General features: G+C 39.2%; 1 protein-coding gene across 1 annotated transcript in view; it reads left to right on the top strand.

Moving 5' to 3' along the window:
- LOC149278236 (peroxidasin) overlaps positions 1 to 21050 on the top strand; it is a 68734-nt gene that overhangs the window by 29358 nt on the left and 18326 nt on the right. Inside the window, exons 2-11 of the mRNA XM_089502174.1 lie at positions 2425 to 2496; positions 5046 to 5117; positions 9626 to 9697; positions 12666 to 12737; positions 14369 to 14440; positions 15019 to 15188; positions 15679 to 15796; positions 16944 to 17113; positions 17819 to 18091; positions 18784 to 18900. Coding sequence (XP_089358300.1) covers positions 2425 to 2496; positions 5046 to 5117; positions 9626 to 9697; positions 12666 to 12737; positions 14369 to 14440; positions 15019 to 15188; positions 15679 to 15796; positions 16944 to 17113; positions 17819 to 18091; positions 18784 to 18900 — 1208 coding nt within the window. The remainder of the gene's footprint in view (positions 1 to 2424; positions 2497 to 5045; positions 5118 to 9625; positions 9698 to 12665; positions 12738 to 14368; positions 14441 to 15018; positions 15189 to 15678; positions 15797 to 16943; positions 17114 to 17818; positions 18092 to 18783; positions 18901 to 21050) is intronic.

The raw sequence follows: 21050 nt of genomic DNA, 5'->3' as shown, positions 1-21050 counted from the left end.
GATTAAATTGAGGCTGACTGGGGCTCTTAATATGAAAATAGTTTCTAGTCTAGTCTAAAGTTTAACTCTCTTGGGAACCATGTACATTTTTTCCCCATAAGGTACACCCTTCACTTAATAGGATCCTCTTTAAAATCTACAGCTCACCCCAAGAAAAAAACCGTACCGGCCCTTGAGTTGACGGAATGAAAGTTTAACTCATAATCACAAGGAGGAATGCACGGAATCGTCTTGGGTTTTTTAAAAAAAGAATCAATTTTCAAGGCAAGTGGTTACAGACTAAACACTGATAATAGTTTGGAAGATTTATAAAGAAACATCTGGCATTAAACTGCCATAATTTTCAGCATTATACAATTTATCATTATAACAGTGTTTGTACAAAAATGGCCATGTTTTAAATACAGGCGAGAATCTGTGACATAACCAAAAAAGAATAAATGTCAGTCAACAAAGTCTGCCTTGAGTTGGCATATATTGGCATTGTGGCTAGGGATCATATGTGTTTTTATGTAGCTGGTTCACATTCAGTTGTTCAAACAGGCAGACTTAATCAGCTGAATGGTTTGTATCTGCTACCAGATTCTATTTTTCTCTACTAATTTTACCCAACCCAGCACCTTAGTTTTTGTAATTTTTTTCCCCTTTAACTTGAAATTTAATATATACTTAGAACAGCTAAGTGTTCTGGGTATAATGCATTACTGTATGTATTAAGCAGAGCCAGCACAATCATTCTTGCAGTAGAACGTCCAAGGATTGAACCATTTATAGTGAATTGAAGCCATAACTCTTCTGCAAACACTAATTTTAGTGAATAAACCTTACTTTGCCAGTTCATTTCTAGTGTTTGTTTTGGAACTATCCCTCCACCAGAATCTCTAGCCATAGCACTACAATCAAGACCTTCTTTTTCTGGTTTAGCGGAAAGGACACTGAAGAAGCCGATGTTCCAGGATACAGTTTGTTGTAGTATTATTGTAATGATCCACAGGGTACTTTTCTCAAGCTCTTTATCAAACTTTAACCGTGTAGCACTCATTTAATAATCTTCTAGTTGACGTACCCTGTAGTCTCTGACCACAAATTCATGCTATTTCTTTTTAATTAAAACCACACCAGTTTAAGTTGATGCATCTTCTTTCACTGCATGAAACTTCTATGACAGCTTGAAGGCTATGACACTGTAGTTGTCTGTGGATATAGCTCATGATTGTTCTTGCAGGTGGTATCTGGGGAAAATCTAGTATGTCATTGTAAACAGAATAAAAGTAGTTTCAGAAGTGAAATGTGGTTGAATGGTCAATGCAGCTGGCAGCTCCTCTTTGAAGTTTTAAAGATGGTTTAATTGTAGGCAGGTGTTCATGCAGGTGCTTGGGGCAGTTCAGTGTTCAATCTTGCATTCTTACAGAAAATATACATTTTAACCATTCCATGTAACTGTCTTCTCAATCAGCCACAATGAGCTCCAAAAGGTATTAGAGTTTGCAGAAGTATGTATGTGTGTGTGTGTGCATCTGTAAGTACCGTATTTGCTTGATTATAAGACAACCCTGATTATAATATTTAATATTAATTTAGGAAAAAAAGAAAAAGCTTTACTAGTAAATATTCACATTTACTATTCACAACAATTTTTTTCATATTTAATAAAAACTATGATTGAGAAATATGCACGTTTCCTGATATTCCTTTTAACCCCCTATATGCCACTCTGCCTCCAGAAAGCCCTTATACCCCCCATATACCACTCTTAACCCCCCCGACTTACCAGTGCATCCCTTGACTTGTCCCCCATTCCGGAAGTGGAGGTCAGTAGCGGAGGTTGTCTGCACGCATTACACAGACGTCCACCAGCTGCCAGAGAGGAGGATCTGGGTCCCCTGCAGCGCTGCAGGGGATCTGGATCTTAGTCTTGTAGTCAGATCTCTATTTGAGGTCTGATTATAAGACGACCTTGAATATAAGACGATGGTTATTTTTCAGAGCATTTGCTCTGGAAAAAAACTTGTCTTATAATCTAGCAAATACGGTAAATTCGTATGTGAAACCATTTGTCTTATGGAGAAAGATAAATGGGATGGAAAGGAGAAAAAATAGATAAAATTGCAGAGCACTGGAAACAAAGGGAAAATACACTCAGACCAATATAAGCATGTCAAAGACATACAAGGACACAAGGTATGCCACTTGAGTCCTTGCCCATTCTTACTTAAGCTCCTTTATTTGCATATGTCCAACCCTATGCTATGATACAGAATTGTTGGCAAAACTGTAAAAAAAAGTGCAAATGGAATAGAGAAAATTACTGCTTCCCAAATTACACAACGTGGCTGGACAACTTTCTGCTTTTTTTGTATTTTTGTTTTTGCTTTTTGTAGAAATGTGTTCCCTAAATGTTCAATTATTTTCTTGTATTTGCAGGGATTTGCGATTCAATAGGATTAAGGATATTCAACCTGGAGCATTTAAACAATTGAAGAATCTTAACACTCTGTAAGTACAGTTTTAGATCTTCTTTTATTTTAATGTCAATATGATCCTTTAATTTTGTTTCTATCAAAGTTTTTTATTGGCTCTTTCATTTTACTGTCAGCTAAAGGGAAAAAAAACAAATTTTGTTAAGACCTCCCTTTTGCCTCAAATATAGGTAACTTGGGCTCATTTTGTAGTTTATTTTTTCATTGAATGGAATGCTCAAACAACTGTCAAGGTACAATATATAGTGGCTAGAGGTACTGTATACAAATACTTGTGTTTGCCATGATTTCATAGCACTCTGACTATGGAATGTGCTTACATGGCAATGACGGCTTACATGGAAAAAAATACACATTTTGTCATATTGGTTATTGGGTTTACTATTCATAGAATGACAACACAATCTACTTTGAAGAACTTATTGGTACAGGTACTTTGGTACTGTTCAACATATGGAAAAAAATATATAGAAACATAGACTTTGAAGCCAGATAAGAACCATTTGGCCCACCTAGGAGTTCAGACAAGTGCCACACCATAGTTGGGGCTCTTGGTAGCTTGGACAGGATCATAGTTTCTGCACTGTGCTTACAGCACATGCGCATCTGGAAGTGGAGAGACATTTCAGAGACTGGGACAGCTGATCATTTTGTCCAGAAGAAGTTACAGTCCTGTTCACAATAAATTCTTAGTTGGCAGAGTTCATGATCAAGCTAAGCTGTGAACCAGCGCTTCCATTGGCACCTCCCCATTTTCCTTTTTTTCTGCATCAATTCATAAACATTTTAAGTAGGGCTGCAATTAACGATTATTTTAATAATCGATTAGTTGGCCGATTATTTTTTCGATTAATCGATTAATCGGATAAAAAAAAACAATATGCAAATTTTTTGTTTATTTAAAATAATTTAATGAACTGGATGTTAAAAAACAACTTAAAATTTACATTAACATTCTTATTTTGTTATGATGTAATAAAAAAACAGTATTTTCAAAGTACAAAAACCCAAACACAATATTTATGAAACAAAATAACCCCAAACATTCTGAAAAGAGGTGGACTATTACTGTTCAAGAAACTTTGCACCCAGCACTTTGCACCCGGCACTTTGCACCCGGCACTTTGCACCCAGCCCTGGCACTTTGCACCCAGCACTTTGCCCCACCCCTGGCACTTTGCACCCGGCACTTTGCACCCGGCACTTTGCACCCAGCACTTTGCACCCAGCACTTTGCACCCAGCCCTGGCACTTTGCACCCAGAACTTTGCACCCAGCACTTTGCACCCAGCCCTGGCACTTTGCACCCAGAACTTTGCACCCAGCCCTGGCACTTTGCACCCAGCCCTGGCACTTTGCACCCAGCCCTGGCACTTTGCACCCAGCACTTTGCACCCGGCACTTTGCACCCAGTCCTGGCACTTTGCACCCAGCACTTTGCACCCAGCCCTGGCACTTTGCACCCAGAACTTTGCACCCAGCCCTGGCACTTTGCACCCAGCCCTGGCACTTTGCACCCAGCACTTTGCACCTGGCACTTTGCACCCAGCCCTGGCACTTTGCACCCAGCACTTTGCACCCAGCCCTGGCACTTTGCACCCAGAACTTTGCACCCAGCCCTGGCACTTTGCACCCAGAACTTTGCACCCAGCCCTGGCACTTTGCACCCAGCCCTGGCACTTTGCACCCAGCACTTTGCACTGTGCCCCTGCACCCAGTCTCCAACTCTGCCCTGCACCCAGCCCTGCCCCCACATTCTGCCCTGCCCCCACACTCACACCCTGCACCCACTCTGCTCTGCACCCACACTCACACTCTGCCCTGCACCCAGTCTCCAACTCTGCCCTGCACCCCCACCCCCACTCTGCCCTGCACCCAGTCTCCTGCCCTGCCCCCACACTCACACCCTGCCCTGCATACCCACCCCCACCCTGCCCTGCACTCAGTCTCCTACCCTGGCCTGCCCCCCCACCCCCACTCTGCCCTGCATCCCCTGAAACCCCACCCCCACCCCCGCGAATCGCTCTGTGCGAATGGAGCCACTCGCACAGAGCGAACCGCAACTAAAAGAAGGCGCGTGTAGCGGAAGCGGGGAACGCTCGCAGAGGTAAGTAAAAGGAGCCGAGTGCTCCAACAACGAATCGATCACTCGATTAATCGATAACGGAAATCGTCGACAACGATTTCCGTTATCGATTATTATCGATTTTATCGATTCGTTGTTTCAGCCCTAATTTTAAGGCTTAAAAAGCTATAAAAATTAGCAGGCAGTCAAAAAAAAAGCATGGTGCTGGAACACATCTACTGAGCAGAGACAGGAAATAAGTGTAACTCGTTTATCAATATAAGGTCAACATTATATATTGTGACATTTGTTTCGAGGTTTGAAAAATATGAAAGTATGTTGCCCTCTGTTTCTACCTACCAGCTAAACAATCTAATCAAATGTTATATATATGGTATATGGTATATATATATATATGTGCTAATAATGCAATGTTATTTTGTCAACATCTGTTTATATTTCATTATAATTTTCAGTTAATATCATTGCTTTTCTTCTAGGCTTCTGAACAATAATCAGATTAAAAGAATACAGAGTGGTGCATTTGAAGGCCTTGAAAACCTAAAATATCTGTAAGTTATCTTCCTGTATTCCATGTATATCAAAATATTGACTCTATAAATACCATACAAGTGAACTAATCGCTGTTCTCTAGAGTACCTGGATACATGCAAGTTTTGGGTTTTTGAATTGTCTTACATTGATTTTACCTCCAGATGAGTACACATTTCTGTTGTTAAACAGGGGGAAATCTCCTTTGTGTTTAACCAACAAGCAGGAAAGCATAAAGAATCATATATGTATTTGAAATTAGCTTTAGAGCCTTACCTTCCTGTTCTCAGGATCTGGATCTTGTTCTCCCCATCACATTGGTAAACTCCAATTATTTTACGCAACGCTTTCTAATGGTGAGATAAAGGATGAGAACTGCAGGGCAGGATACTAACTGTTATGCTTGGTTTGCCACATAATTCCTGAGTTAAAAAAAATTCTCCAGAACAATTAAAGTGAAAATCAAACATCACAAGTTGAGTAGAATTTTATGGCAACCATTTGGCCCATCTGGTCTGCCCATTTTTCCTGATTTTCTTTAATCTGTCCTTAGATTCAGGATAGTGGTTTAAATTGCCTCATCACTTCTTCTGGGAGGTTGTTCCCTTTACCTACCACCCTCTCTATAAAGTAAGACTATCTTACATTACATCTAAGCCTCTCATCTTCTAACATTCTATTCTCTTGTTCTAACATTTCCTCTTCTTTCAAATAAACCTCCATTCAGCGCTCTGTTAAATACATTTTAAGCTTTTAAATGTTTCCATCACATCTTCCCTGTTAATTTTTATCCTGCAAAGCACTTACCATTTTAAAGCCCTCCTCTGAACTCTCTCTAGCATGTCAGTATTCTTCTGGAGATGGGGTCTCCAGAACTGTACGTAATACTCTAGGTGAGGCCTGACCAGAGATCTATAAAGTTGCAGAACCACCTCCATCTTTCTGCTACTAATGCCTCTAGCTATCCAACTCAACACCCTGCTTGCTTCTTTCAATGCTTTATTGCATTGTCTGCTTTCCTTTAAGTCACTCCTCTTACCCATCTGCCAAAAGACATACCTATCCATTAAGACCTTCTGTAATATCGCTACTAATATATTAAAAACTATAGGTACTTACACTGAAGTAGCCCACTAGCAATAAGACCTTCCTCTTCATATACACTATTAACTAAAACCTGTCACCTGTCACTCAACCATTGCCTTATCCATTCCACTATTTTGACATCCAAACCCAAAGACCACAATTTATTTATAAGTTTTCAATAAGGGACAGCATTGCATACCTTACTAAAATCTAGATGGGCTGTATCTACTGCTCCTCCTTCATCTATTATTTCAGTTACCCAGTTAAAAAAATAGACATTTGTTTGACAAGATCTCCCTTTAGCATGACTGACGTAAGGCTTACTGGTCTATAGTTAGCTGAGTCTTTCCTGCTACAGTGGTACTACAGTTGGCAACTACCAGTCTTCTGGAATTTCTCCTGCCAACAGTGACTGGTTAAATAAGTATCTTGATATGTAGAGGTACCAGAATCCATGGCACTTAAACATGGTCAAGCTTTTGGAGTAGTTTTTCTGAAAACATGGTCTTACGTTTACTACCATGTAAATAAGTACTAGATCCAAGAACTCTAAATTAATATTATGGGGCTTATGATGATGGTTAGATACTGTTAGACTTTTTCAATAAATCCTGTACAGTTGCAGCTTTGGTTTTTGATGGAGTGGTTCAAACACTTAGATTAGACACAGTCCGACTGATACGGAATACAAAAGTAGCCATGGATGTAGACTGTGAGCCAGGAAATTAACAAACATTTGTTTTCCATTCTACTTCTGTTAAATGTTTTGTTTTATAGGATGTTTAATTTGCTTTTATGTATGCTGTAATTATCTTTCAATAATGTTAATGATTAAAAAGTTGAAAACAGGGAACCATTTAGGGAAGAAAGACGCATACAGATATTTTGTTGAGCAATAAGTTTCTAATAATGTTTCTGTTTTGTTGGCCATTTACATAAATGTAGTTCTTTCACAAAAAAAACCTACAGAAACTGGAGGGCCAGCCTAGATTTATTTCCTCAGGTATGAGTACCATAATCATGACCATAAAAAAGCATTTTGTGTTACCTGAAAATATATACAACATCTCAAACAATATATTGTGCACATGGGACACAGTTACTGGTGACCTGCTTTAAAAGTGGTTTGAAGCTACTGAAGTGCAAATTATCATGAAGGTCATCGGCCTTCTCAACCTATGAATCAGTGTCTTTCAACCCATCTACTTAATAGACATAACAATTAAGGCCTTCAGTGTTCCTACAGGCCAATGGAAAATTCAGTGTTGACAGATTACAAATGACCTTGGCAATTCAAATCTGTGCTCACTTTAAGACATATGGTGACAGGGTCATAAGGTGAGCACAAAAATCTTCCTCTTGATAGCTATCTTGTCCTCTGTCAAGCCTTGCAGTTGCTAAATTAACTGCATGTACTTATTTTTGAGTTAGTGTTCCTCAGTAGCTCAAGATTTGGTGCATTATGAGGCGTCTCCATAATTGCAGAGAACGGTATGTTTTCTTACCACCTAGTGACAGTTCACGGTCTAGAACTACGATCAATTAAGTTAATCAACAAACTCTTAGAAGTGATTAAGAGGGTTTAGCTGGAGATATTTCAGGTTGTAGAAAGTGAAAAGGGAAACCACTAAATCAAAACAACCTCACAAATCTGTAGCCACCAAATGTCTTGTCTCATTATAATTTTGATCTTGGTTCATGTTTTCCTTAAACATTCTGACGAGGACAGTTTGAAACATGGCATAATTCTGATATGCCTCTTTACAAGGGGGGGGGGGGAGTGTTAATGCAACCAGCCATGGAAATCTACCTTCCTTAGCACAAAAATGTAATGCTGTCCAGTCTCAATGCAGACATTTCCAGTGTTAATATTAAAACTGTAACCTAGAACATAGATCCTTGGGGTATACATTCCTTTTGTATCACGTGACTCTGCTGTCATTTTTCAATAATTTATGACATTACTAAAATGATTTGCCTTTTAATTTGCAGACTCATCAGGTCATTTTAGGCTACTCAATCCCCCTGGCAGTGTCTTGTTTTAACTTGCAGTGTTTGCAGTATCTGAAAGGAATACTGACTAAAAGATTAGCAGTCCTCGTTTCTATAAGGTTTATTTTCATGGCAAGAAATTGTGTGTATGTATATATATTATATATTTGTGTATATATATTCAAGCCTTCATATGTTGCATAAAAGAAAATGTACTGTGTGATCTGCTTTTATTCAAAAGCAAACATACGTATTTTCATTTCACAAAAGAAAGCTGTGGGCCTATTAAAGTTCATAATGAACATTTGTTATAAATTATCAAAATGAATGCATGTTTATACAGCACATTGTGATCGCCTGCTGTTTGCATCGCCTGCCACTTACTTAATAGATGACATTCTAGTTGCGTTATCAGCCGTTCAGAAGACCATTGTCTTGGAAGAAAAACATAAGTTATAAGGGGCAGGTAGTCACTTGCCAGATGATTTAAGGCATGTCCAAGCTCCCCAACAGTAGATTAGGAACAGTGAGGTTGGGAGCAGCTGCACCATTTAAGGACCCATTATGTCTACATCTTTTATAATAACTCGGGCATACGGAATTCTGTTACTTATGTCCTCAAATATACCTAGGACAAATATACCTTGAATATTACCTTATTTAATTTATGCAGCATGGTAAGGCACATAACCCTGACCATGCCTTTTCATTGTAAATCCTACAAGACACTGTTGGGCCAGTAGTGAGATTTTAGTGCAACTGGAAAAGGCAGGCCTACGTCTTCTTGGGTCACGATAAACGCATATTGTAACTTGTTTATGTGCATGCCTAATGAAAACATGAACCAAAATGACATTTATATAGCTATAGGGAAGCTTGGCCTGTATCTGGACCTAAACTTGCCAAAGATACCCCAAGGGGTACAGTTCTAAATGGAAATATCATGCTAAGAACAAAGTGCTAAGTAGGTGCAGTGTGTTGGAAGGTGCCATCTGATTGTAAATTATGGTGGATGGTCACTCAGCTCAGCCATGCCATTGTTTGATATGGATGGAGTGCAAACTTTTGATGTAACTCTAATGAAACATTTAGTTGAACCTAAAGATATTGTAGCACACATTTTCTTTGCAAAGAGAACATATGTTTTATTCAAAAAGAAGATTATAATCAGAATAACTAGTTTCAACCCAAATCTAGAGCTGTCAGTCTTTACACAGCATTAAGGTAACGTAGTTAGTAAAGCTGAATAAAAAATGAAATTGAATTGTTTTTCACGTCTTGTCGCCTGCCTGTCAATCCAGTACTGCAGAATGTATGTAATTTGCTTTCTCTAAACAATGTTTTGTAGTGTTTGACATAAAGTATGGCTTTTACATGTCAGACTAATTTATGTGCTTCTAAATGTTGCTTGTGTCCATGTTCTAATATTACTGATTGTTTCTTGTTTCAGCTATTTGTACAAGAATGAAATCCAATCCATTGACAGGCAGGCATTTAAAGGACTTGCCTCTCTAGAACAACTGTAAGTGCCCATTGTTCTCCTGTACAGCTAAACCTTATGACTATCAACAACCTTTCCATTTATTAAACACAGACAACGTCAATGTATGGATTCCAACATTCAAAAGTTGAATATTTCTCTCCCATGTTTTCCCCCAAATCTTGTGCTCCTGTAGATCTTTTTCCCAGTTCAATACCTTCATTTACCTTAGTGGTGAGATAATTAAACCACGGCTGTTGTGCTAATGAACATTCAAGAAGCCTTGGGCCATCCTGTCCACATGGTGATGGAAGTAACCACCATTAATATTTATTTGGCAATGTTTAATGTGTATGTCTTTTTGTGTGTTCATTGTGTTATTTCACAATAATAATAATCTTACACCTAATTTAACTAAAAGTGTGGTTAAAGTTGGCTAAAAATTTTTGGAATTTTCATCATTGGCTTTTTTCCTCCCAACGTTTCAAATGACCAAAAGAAGGACCTTTTTTGTTTGCAGGTGTGCTCGGAGTGTGACTGATGCAGTACTGTGAATTTTTTTGTTGACTTTGGGGTGCGCAGATTTTTGTTGACTTTGGAAGTTTGCCGTTGATATTGTTCACTAAATATACATATACACTGATTAGTGTATACTAGTCATGTTTTTAAGAGGAGAAAACTTGGAAAAATGAAGTTGTCTAGAATATAGATATGTATGTAATCAATTTTTAATACACGATAGCTTTGTGTTTTCAAATGTTTACAGTATTTGAGTTGTATTAGATTCCTTATTGTGCTGGAAATGTCTTGATACTTTGCACAATATCTCTTCCTGAAATAACCTTTAAAATGTTAATATTCTTCCCTAATGAAGCAACAGTTTATGGCAGATATGGAATGTCTGGTATGTCTGCTATTTTAAGGTCAATACTTTTTCTCTGTGTTTTCTAAATATTTACATGTAACAAGATTCTTAAAATTATTTCTCCAATCTCCCCATGCTTTTTTTTTTTTTGAACAAATATTTGTTAATGCATGTTTCTCTGCCTTTTTAATAAATCATATACATGCTTATGCATGTTTAAAGGCTTATTTCAAATGGGTGTTTAGAAAATATGTGGAAAAATATACGGCTACTTGAGACAAATGAAAAGTAGTGTAATGTTTATATAATTTTCATGGAAATAGTGGTATGTTCTGGTCTAAGATGGTGTGGGTATTAATGCATGGTGCTAGAGCAAGTGTGCTGGGTGTAAGCATATGGCGCCATGGTTTGTGCGGGTATTGGTGTATGGTGCTAGAGTGATTGTGTGCATTAGATATAGGGCATGGACATCAAAGTAACCCTAGGCCTACCCCTGTGTACTTCTCTTGCACTTTTAAAGAACGTTCTCAGACACTTGAAGTTTTAAATTCCTTCTTTTTTGACACTGTGTTGTATTCTTTTGCACTGTGCGCTCTATCACACTAGTTTTTGGAAAGAACCAAGAAGCATCCTTGATGGTTTTCTTTACTTTCTCTAAACTATACTACATAGGATGTCCAAAGCTGGCCTACCACCTACCAACAAATATTGAAACAAAATTATTGTTGGTAAAAATGTACTCTCTAATGAGCATCTTTTATTATTCATAAGCTTTTGTACTCCCACCCATGTGTTTTTTTTATTACATTGCTTTTTATGGGGATTATGTATAACAAATATGGTACAAAGCAGTGCAGTCGCCATAGCGGCCAGTGCAATGTTCCTGCTGTCTTCTTCTTCGCTTATTATAGTTCTTATTATAGTTCATGCAAAGGCTGTTCTATACATCTAACCCATCATAACAGCATATTCTCCTTCTGGCTAATCAGTTATTCTGTATTTATTTCATTAGTCCACTTTAAGAACTATAAAATAGAAGAATGTTTGCCTGTGTTCCCTTTAACTTTGTGTTCATGTAACATTTATTTTTCCAATATCTGTTATTTGTCTCTTAATATCTGTCTCTTTTCTCCTCTTTAGTGCTGGCACTTCAGCTTACTGACAACAACTGGTAGGGCTTTGCTCTCTAATTCAAAAATCTTCCGTACTAACCCTTGTACTAAGCGGTGTGTTTGGGGGATGATACCCGATAAACATTTTAGGGCTGTATATAATTTTGTATATCTCCTACTGTGCCAACATTTGTCCTGAATTTGTAATGCATTTCCACCTTTTAATTGTTTTACGTATCTGCCAAATTGTATTCACCTCTGCCTTATCACAGATGGTGGCATGATTAGTAGAACACAAGGATGAGTTATATCTGGTTTCCATACAAACTCAAAATGATGAAATAATCAGGTCAAGGATTATAACTTGTCCTGTCCATAGGACAAAGTCTGGCTTTGGTTTTAGATTGAAAATCACTGAATCGGTTCAATTATGTAAACTTATGCCATTTAATGTAATGAATATTCTAACTAGGTTTGCAGAAGGCTCCATGAAATGTATATTGGTAGGCAATACAGTTAGATGTGTTTTCTGTATTAGTTTGAGCCAATTGCTACTCCAGTACACCTTTTGCAAAGTCTGTCATACATCCCAACCTCTGATCTCCCATGAACAGTCCAGGGAGCACGGAGGAGGTCGGAGCTTTTGCAGTTCAGACTTCCATTGCAGTTCCTACATGGCCATATTGCGATGATCTGAACCTGAGTACCACAATGTGGCTCTTTGGGAAAGGTGGGTAGGTCCTGCCATGGCCCTGCCTACAATAATGCCAGCTCCCCAACGAAGGTGTCCTGCTTTGGGCATCTGAAATGCTTGGTGGGGTATGCCATGTGGGCATGTGCTATATGGAAACGCCTTGGGTGCGTGCATGTTTGCTTATAATACTGTGATCACATTTTGATGCAATATTGTATTTATTGAATTATGTATCACCTCAGTACATGGATTTCCAAAACTATAGTTTATCTCGGCAGCCTTCTAGCAGACAGTGTCTGACAATTCCATGGTCTCACTTGTTATATTTTGGCTCCACAGGTACCTTCACTTTAACCATATTGAGACGTTAGAACCTGAATCTTTTCACCATCTTCCCAAGCTTGAAAGACTGTGAGTTGCGTTACTTAATTTCTGATCATATGAATAATAAATGTTTTCTTTTTCTTCATGTTCTGATCTCCCCACTTGACACAATAATCTGTTATTACAATAAATTCATCCCAAGACACTTTTTCCTCCCATTCTCCCCACTTGAAACTTCTGTGTATTGTCATTCAGCTCCCACCACCCACTCAACATAACTATGTTACAATGTTTACTCTTCGCTTTCAATTCTAGAGTCCTGTGAAACAGTATTTTTTTGCTTATGTCACATTTAAATGTTTCAGATCATCAACTAATTTTAAGTCTTTCCAGTTATTGTATTAGTGGTAAAAGAAAAGGTCTTGATAAAGCCTGCAACTGTGTAGTAATCCAAAGTGCTTATGATTTTAGGTAAATTAGAAGAATTAACAAAAGAGTGACAGCCATAGTTTTATGTAACAGGCAACGTAGGAAATCAGCTCCAAAAGCAAGCAGGGTCCTGGTTTGTATAGTTGCAGGAAATGGGAGTTGTATAGCTTGGAGGAGAGAAAAGGGAAAATGGAGGTGATAGAAATACATGAAGATACTCAACAAAGTACAAGAGAGAAATGCATTTTCCCTTCCGCCGAAGGTCGCAGAGGCTAATACAGTGAGGGAATTTATTCATGCTTGGGATAGGCATACCACCATCCTGAATCTAAACCGAGACCAAGGATGAAACACAGTTTGAGGTTTATACAGAATGGCTATATAATCCTAATCTGCCATTGGATTTCTGTTTGTCATTTCTTAAACCCAGTCATCATCTGTCAACCAGACCCATAATACATATATTTTTTCACGCAGACCAAACAGCGCAGGAAGATAAATTATATGGACTTTATGGTATTTACATGAGCTATGCATTTATTAGTATTCACGTTCATTAGTATTCAAGCCAACAATCAGATATACTATGATATCCATTTTAAGATCATACATGGCAGACATGCTTTGTTTTCTCTGCTCATCCCCCTTGATGTCAGATATACAGTAACTAAGACCACTTATTCTCAAAACCTGTGCGGAAAATGGTCTCGGATCAAAAGTGCATATTTTAGTGAGATACTTAAGTGTGGAACACAAGAACCAGAACACTGCTGTAATTGCTTTTGTAATCCCAACTTTGTATATACTGTAGGTCAGTGGGTGACACCATAATGGAAATGTCCATGCTTGCTTTACCTGTACTTTCAAATGCTATGGAAGTTCTGATGTCATATGTAAGAACCATTCCCAGACTATGATTTCACAGTAATACGGCTCCTCCGTTGTTTTTTAATTTTACCCTGAAGTGTATTTTCAGTTCATAGAAAAATGATTGATTGCCTTGTTAATGATGTATACACAAGTCTTTTAGCTTTGCTGTTGACAACTTTGTCATATGAAAAGAAACGCTTGCATATTTCTGTGCAAACTGTTTCAGTCCATTTTCGAAACTCATTATCCTGTTTAGTAATATGATAACATAGTGCAGTGAACAAAGGAAGATAAAGGAAATTGTTTTTGAGGAACTATAATGCTCTATACATCAACACAGTATTGATAACTTTCATTCCATCCCATTAACAACAATAAAACCCATGAATAATAAAACGTTCTTCCTCCGTCTTTGCCAGGTTTCTCCATAACAATCGCATAACTCACTTGGTACCTGGCACATTTAGCCAGTTGGAATCCATGAAAAGACTGTAAGTATGTGAAAGTAAAATGTTAACAAAACGTCGAGCATAGTTCTCATGGTGCCAAGTGGATATTATCCAGGGACATGAGTAATTTAGTAAAATCTAATACAGTACCCTTTTTATGTTGAGTTTAGCTTTTTAATGTAACCTGGAATATATACACAACAAACTTACCATAAGGGTGTAAATGTTACTGACAGAATATGTCTTCTTTAATTGAGTACCTTGTGGTTTTATGCAAAAAGGTAAGCCGTGGACCCCAAACAAACGCGCGTGTTTTTATTGTCCCCAAACATGAGCGCAAAGAGATGCCTCGCAACGATGAGTATTGGTTCAACAGTGCATACGAGATCGTACAAAAAGAATGCACTTCTCTGAGCCAAATACATTTTACACCCCTGGATATTTACTATGCCTGTAAACTTTTTGCAGGTTATTGTAAAAGGATTTCATTCATATAAAAAGTGCTTCTGGTGCCAATTTTGGAAAGTGGTCTTTCATTATGGCAACCAATGGGATGGTCCAGTCCCAAAGTGTTGCCCTTTTTATGTATAACCCCATTGTTTGCATGCAATTTCAAACAGGCGGCTGGACTCAAACGCCCTTCACTGTGACTGTGACATCCTTTGGCTGGCGGATCTACTGAAGATATATTCTGAATCTGGCAACGCTCAAGCTGCTGCCACCTGTGAATATCCACGCAGACTCCAGGGGAGATCACTGTCTACGATCACTCCGAGTGAGCTTAACTGCGGTGAGTTCTGACTAATCAGTAAAATACGTGGTTGTATATGTTGTGATTATTTGGATTCTCTTTTGGTACTTCCTGTTTGTTTTGGTATTTTTGAGGATTTTCACACCAATGTTTAATTTCTGACCTTTTTATGATGTGAAAGACCCAGCAAACCCCTTTGTTTGCTTATTTCCACTCTACAATGATATAGATACTGTATGTTCTAGTTTAAGAAAACACATCTAATTCTGGTTTATATGTCAACCAAACGAAAAAATCCCAGGTTTAGATCCCATTCTGGGTCTCTGCCTCTGTCACTCTGGCTCAGTATCTAGTCGTCATTACATTCACTCTTTACCTCTAGCTTCTTTTAGTTCTGAATTAGGGGGGGGGTAAAGTGTTTTGTTTCTGTAAGTAATTACAATTTTCTGTGATCCAATACATAATTTAAAAAGAACTTTTAATTTGTGGCATGTTGAGTCAGTCTAACATAATTTCCATTTTGATGCAGAGAGGCCCAGGATTACATCAGAGCCACAAGATGTGGATGTCACTTTTGGGAACACTGTGTACTTCACATGCCGGGCTGAAGGCAACCCCAAACCAGAAATCATATGGCTTCGAAACAAGTATGTTAGCAATTAAATAATGGCAAGCTGTTTCGGCCGATTTGCGTGTCGTGCGTGTTTATACAAGGTATAAAGTTCAGTGTCTCGATCTGTATTGTTGTTGAGCTCTGATAATGAAAGGGTTAAATATTCCAGGTGCAGACCCCCATCTGGGGATCGGAGAATGCAAGTTCAGAATTTCTAATTTACAGCTTTCATCTTCTCCTGTTGAGATTAAAGGGATTTTTTTCCACTATTCTGACATTAGGTAGAATTCAAGGGAATTTTTTTTTTCCCTTTGCTTTCTATTCTGTTTTTTTTTTTCACTACAGTTACAGCAATTCCCGCTGTATTCCCATTGTATATAACGGCGAGTTGGCAATGTGTGTTTTATGTATTACAACGTGCTGTGAGTGCATTATATGTATAGCAAAAGTTTATATATGCTAGTTTTTAACGCACTAATGGATAGCTAATCTAGTCCCTTGTGACAATGCAGAGGAATAGGAGCCAAGACAGATTTCAGAAAACGTGTGGAATTGCGTGTTTTAAAAAGTATTTTCTTTAGCATTCACTAAGCATTGAACAAAACTATTCCGCGGTTTTGGCACATGTAAATATACAGTTATAGCTTGTTATTACAGCCCGATGGAGCAGATGGGTAACGCATTAGCATAGTGGTTGGGTTCTCGTCTGCATTTCGATCATTATCCAATGCAGATCATCATGTGTGTTTTAAGTGAATGGGATGTTAAAGGGAACGTTCCAGTACCTGCCTGCTAGAATAAACATACACCAAGTGGGTAGATAGAATGTGATGGAAGACTTCTAAACACATAAAAGCGTACTAAGACACTTCAAGGCTTGTACAGGTGGTTCGTAGCAGAAGACTGCAGCACCCCTGGCGAGTAGCCTTTTGTAAACATCCCCTACAAGTTGCAGATGCTTTCTTTGGAACCGTGGCAGGTCCCTGAATTCCTTCCACACCTTATCTAGGGTGACGGGCAGCACCCCTTGGGCCAGGTGCTCCAGGCATCTGCCTGAACTGCCTGGAATGTAAAATGGTCCCGAGTGACTGCTTAATTCCTCTGAAAAAATAATTGGGATGTTAAAACAAGGTATTTTTTGACATACAGTGTATGTTTTTTTTTATTTTTTACCTGCACAGAAATGAGCTGAGTATGAAAGATGATGCGCGATTAAATCTGTTAGAGGATGGAACACTGATGATTCAGAACACACAGGAGACCGACCAGGGAATATACCAGTGTATGGCAAAAAATGTTGCTGGAGAAGTGAAAACTCATGAAGTAACTCTCCGATATTATGGAACGCCAGGTAAGTAAGATTTTTTGTTTTTGTTTCATACAATATGGTAAATATTATGAAAAGTGCAGAAAACAAAGCACTGAGGTCATCATTAAACTTATGCCAGGCGTTTGCATTTAAAACATTTGTTAACCGACATTTTATAGTTTCACACAAAACTTTCTGCTTTCCTTCAAACTGTTATAGGTGAGTAGAAATATCTGAAACTGGTCAAAATAGATTTATTTAGAAAATAAGCTCAACTGTATATTTTAGCATATACTACTCCGTTACAAACTTGCATCCCTCCTCTCTCCTATTTAATGTGATCTAAGGTTAGCTCTTCCGTTATCCGTGGCTAGCCTCACCCACCGCATTGCTAAAATTCCCCTTAGCTGGGCTAGCTCGGCCCTTGTGCGTGGCTAGGCCTGCCACCTCTCAAAGCTACTTCATCAGAAGAGAGAGAACTCGAAGTAGCCTGACCTGGGAAGTTCCCAGGTATAATGGCAGCAGTGTTGCCATTAGGAATTCACCACCTATTAATTGCTATGCAAGCAATTTAGTTGATTTACGTCCATAACATGTACAAAATTTTAGTACTATTGTTTAGTGTACTTCAAAATGTGTGCTCATGGGTTACTTGATTTTGTCATCTAGTATGTAACATGTGGCTGTTAATTGCATTTTCATACTATTCTTTTCCTCATGGCGCTGGTCTTTTGATTTTGATGACAGCTAGGCCCAGTTTTGTAATTCAACCCCAAAACACAGAGGTGCTTGTGGGTGAAAGTGTCACGTTGGAATGCAGTGCTTCAGGACAACCACATCCAAGGATCACGTGGACAAGAGGAGACAGATCCCCTTTACCAAGTGACCCACGTATCAGTATTACTCCATCAGGAGGCCTATATATGCAGAATGTCAACCAAGACGATGGTGGAGAGTACACATGTTTTGCAACAAATAGCATGGACACCATTCACTCAACTGCTTACATCATAGTTCAAGGTGAGCTAACCATTAAGATTTGCTCACATAATTTCTTCAATGTTATTCAGTTTACATATTGGGAAGCCCCAACCATAGAGAGAACCTTGACCATGAAACATGCGTGCTAGTTGTTTGGATTTTGTTTTGCGACCATGGTGTTAATAATTAATCTACCAAAGGAATAATAACAATACATTATTATACTCTCTCTAGCATATTTTGGAAGATTCTACATGTTTTATATATTTCATAGCAAGTCTGCATATTTAAAGGTTTCACAATTGTTAAATGTATTTTACTGTTTTTTGAATATGGCCTTTTTACAAGTCCAGGTATGTGGCTTCCTTCTGGACTCTCTAATAAAATATACATTGAAACATTCTTTGTTGCAATAACTACTCATGCATGGAAGCTGGCAAAGAGGTTACGTTTTGTGTCCAAACAATAGGATTTGATAAGACCAGGATAGGTAATAGAATGTGATCATGCTCTGTGAGCAAGAAAGGGAAGAACTAAATAATGCCTTGAAAACAATGTGTTTTTTATATAGTGACATTTTATATTTTTACCCCAATGCACCTTGTCACCAACATTTAAGTAATTTTATTTATTTTAGTAATGCAAAGTAATCAATTTCTTCTGCATTGAAATGTATAAAGTAATCTGTAAAAATAAATGTTTCAAATATTTATCTAAATCTTTTCCGGCAGCTGTCCCTCAGTTTACGGTTGTTCCTCAAGACCGTAATGTGTTTGAAGGGCACACAGTTGATTTCCATTGTGAAGCACAAGGCAACCCACAACCTGTGATTGCCTGGACTAAAGGCGGTAAGAAAAGGCACCGTATAAAATGCTGTACTGATCACAGATTTTCACAGCTTAGCCCGTAGAAAAGCAAGCCATCGAAGAAATGATGCAAGAGCCAAAGGATTTGTATATCTACTGAGGATTCCATACAGTTCCTAACACCATACCTCCACCTCTACTTCTTTCTGTGTATCTGTGTATGTTAGGAGCCAGGGGCGTAACTAGACGCCTCAGGGCCCGGGTGCGAGAATCTGTTAAGGGCCCCCCACCCCCTCACCCCCCCCAAAAAAACATGATTTTTACCCAACAATTTTTTTTCAACTAATTCAACAAATTCAATTTACATATTGAATCATAATCAAAGAAAAAGGGGCGCATGTACAAAGGGCATAATCCAGGGGTGTCCAAGTTTTTTCTGCAGTGGGCCACTTCATCAGAATTGTATACGTGCGAGGGCCGCACTCATTTTTCACTGTGACAAAAAATATGGCCTTTAATAAAATATGCAGATTAAAATAAAGTAAAATGACACAAAACCTTTACTCTTCCTCTCACTGATTTCTGGGCCTTGAAAGTTTTGCGACTACAAATTCAGGATTCCCTAGATTTATTCTAGGGATGAACTAAAATGAAAATTCTGGACCAAAACATTCAGGGTTCACTTAGCTAAAACCGAAAATGACCCCCACCTTTAAAAATACTAATAAAAACTCACATGTTTAATAAAAGTAGGTAACACACAATTGGACAAAATTAGCAATATGACTTGGCATGATAGGAGTGTGATTGCTGTTAGCCTAGGCAACCAGTAAATGCTGGTACCTAGGCATGATGGGACTGTGCTCGCTGTGATTGCTGTTAGCAATCACACTCCTATCATGCCAAGTCAGCCAGTACATGCTGGTACAGGGTGGCTGTAAGTGATGTGCAGACCCCATACTGCTGGCAGCATCACTACACAAGGGGGGCAGCTAGCTAGGTTTCAGCATGTACTGGCTGACTTGGCATGATAGGAGTGTGATTGCTAACAGTAGTCACAGTCCCATCATGCCTAGGTTCCAGCACTTACACATCCATCCAGTAAATGCTGGAACCTAGGCATGATGGGACTCTGATTGCTGTTAGCAATCACACTCCTATCATGCCAAGTCAGCCAATACACGCTGGTACAGGATGGCTGTAAGTGATGTGCAGACCCCATACTGCTGGCAGCATCAATACACAAGGGGGGCAGCTAGCCAGGTTTCAGCATGTACTGGCTGACTTGGCATGATAGGAGTGTGATTGCTAACAGCAATCACAGTCCCATCATGCCTAGGTTCCAGCACTTACACATCCATCCAGTAAATGCTGGAACCTAGGCATTATGGGACTGTGATTGCTGTTAGCAATCACACTCCTATCATGCCAAGTCAGCCAGTACATGCTGGTACAGGGTGGCTGTAAGTGCAGACCCCATACTGCTGGCATTATCACTACACAAGGGGGGCAGCTGGCCAGGTTTCAGCATGTACTGGCTGACTTGGCATGATAGGAGTGTGATTGCTAACAGCAATCACAGTCCCATCATGCCTAGGTTCCAGCACTTACACATCCATGCTATCACACACACACACACACACACACACTCATTTATTCATATAATCATTAATTCACAGATTCATTCCCTCAATCACACACACTCATTCAAACACCCTCCCCACCCCCCTACCTGTACTGCAGCTCCCTCGATGCCGCTCACAGACTTCAGCAGGGGGCGCGGCCTCCCTCTGCCTTCTCTGCTAAAGCACAGAGGAAGTAGGAAGTCACGTGAACTCCGCTTCCTCCGTGCTGTCCAGAAGACCCTCCCACAAGTAAGTAGCAGGGCTTGAGGTGCGGCTCGTGTAAGATCGGTTGCCCTGGCTGCCGATCTTACGCGGGCCGCACCTCGAGGTCTCGCGGGCCGCATTTGGCCCGCGGACCGCATGTTGGATGCCCCTGCCTTATTTAAAAAAAAAAAAAAAAACGTAAAAAAAAAAAAGATTTCGGGCGGCCCCTTGGCTTGGGCCCCCCTGCCGCCGGGGCCCGGTCGCAGTCGCGACCCCTGCGACCCCGGTAGATCCGCCACTGTTAGGAGCATATTTCTATGTGTTACATTATTGTGGAAATGAAAATAGTTTGAAGACACAATT

This window comes from Sceloporus occidentalis, unplaced genomic scaffold (genome assembly GCF_023333645.1).
Source record: "Sceloporus occidentalis isolate IW3139 unplaced genomic scaffold, rSceOcc1.0.p SCAF_197, whole genome shotgun sequence".
Lineage (NCBI taxonomy): Eukaryota > Metazoa > Chordata > Lepidosauria > Squamata > Phrynosomatidae > Sceloporus > Sceloporus occidentalis.
This window is presented reverse-complemented; position numbering and strand designations above follow the sequence as displayed.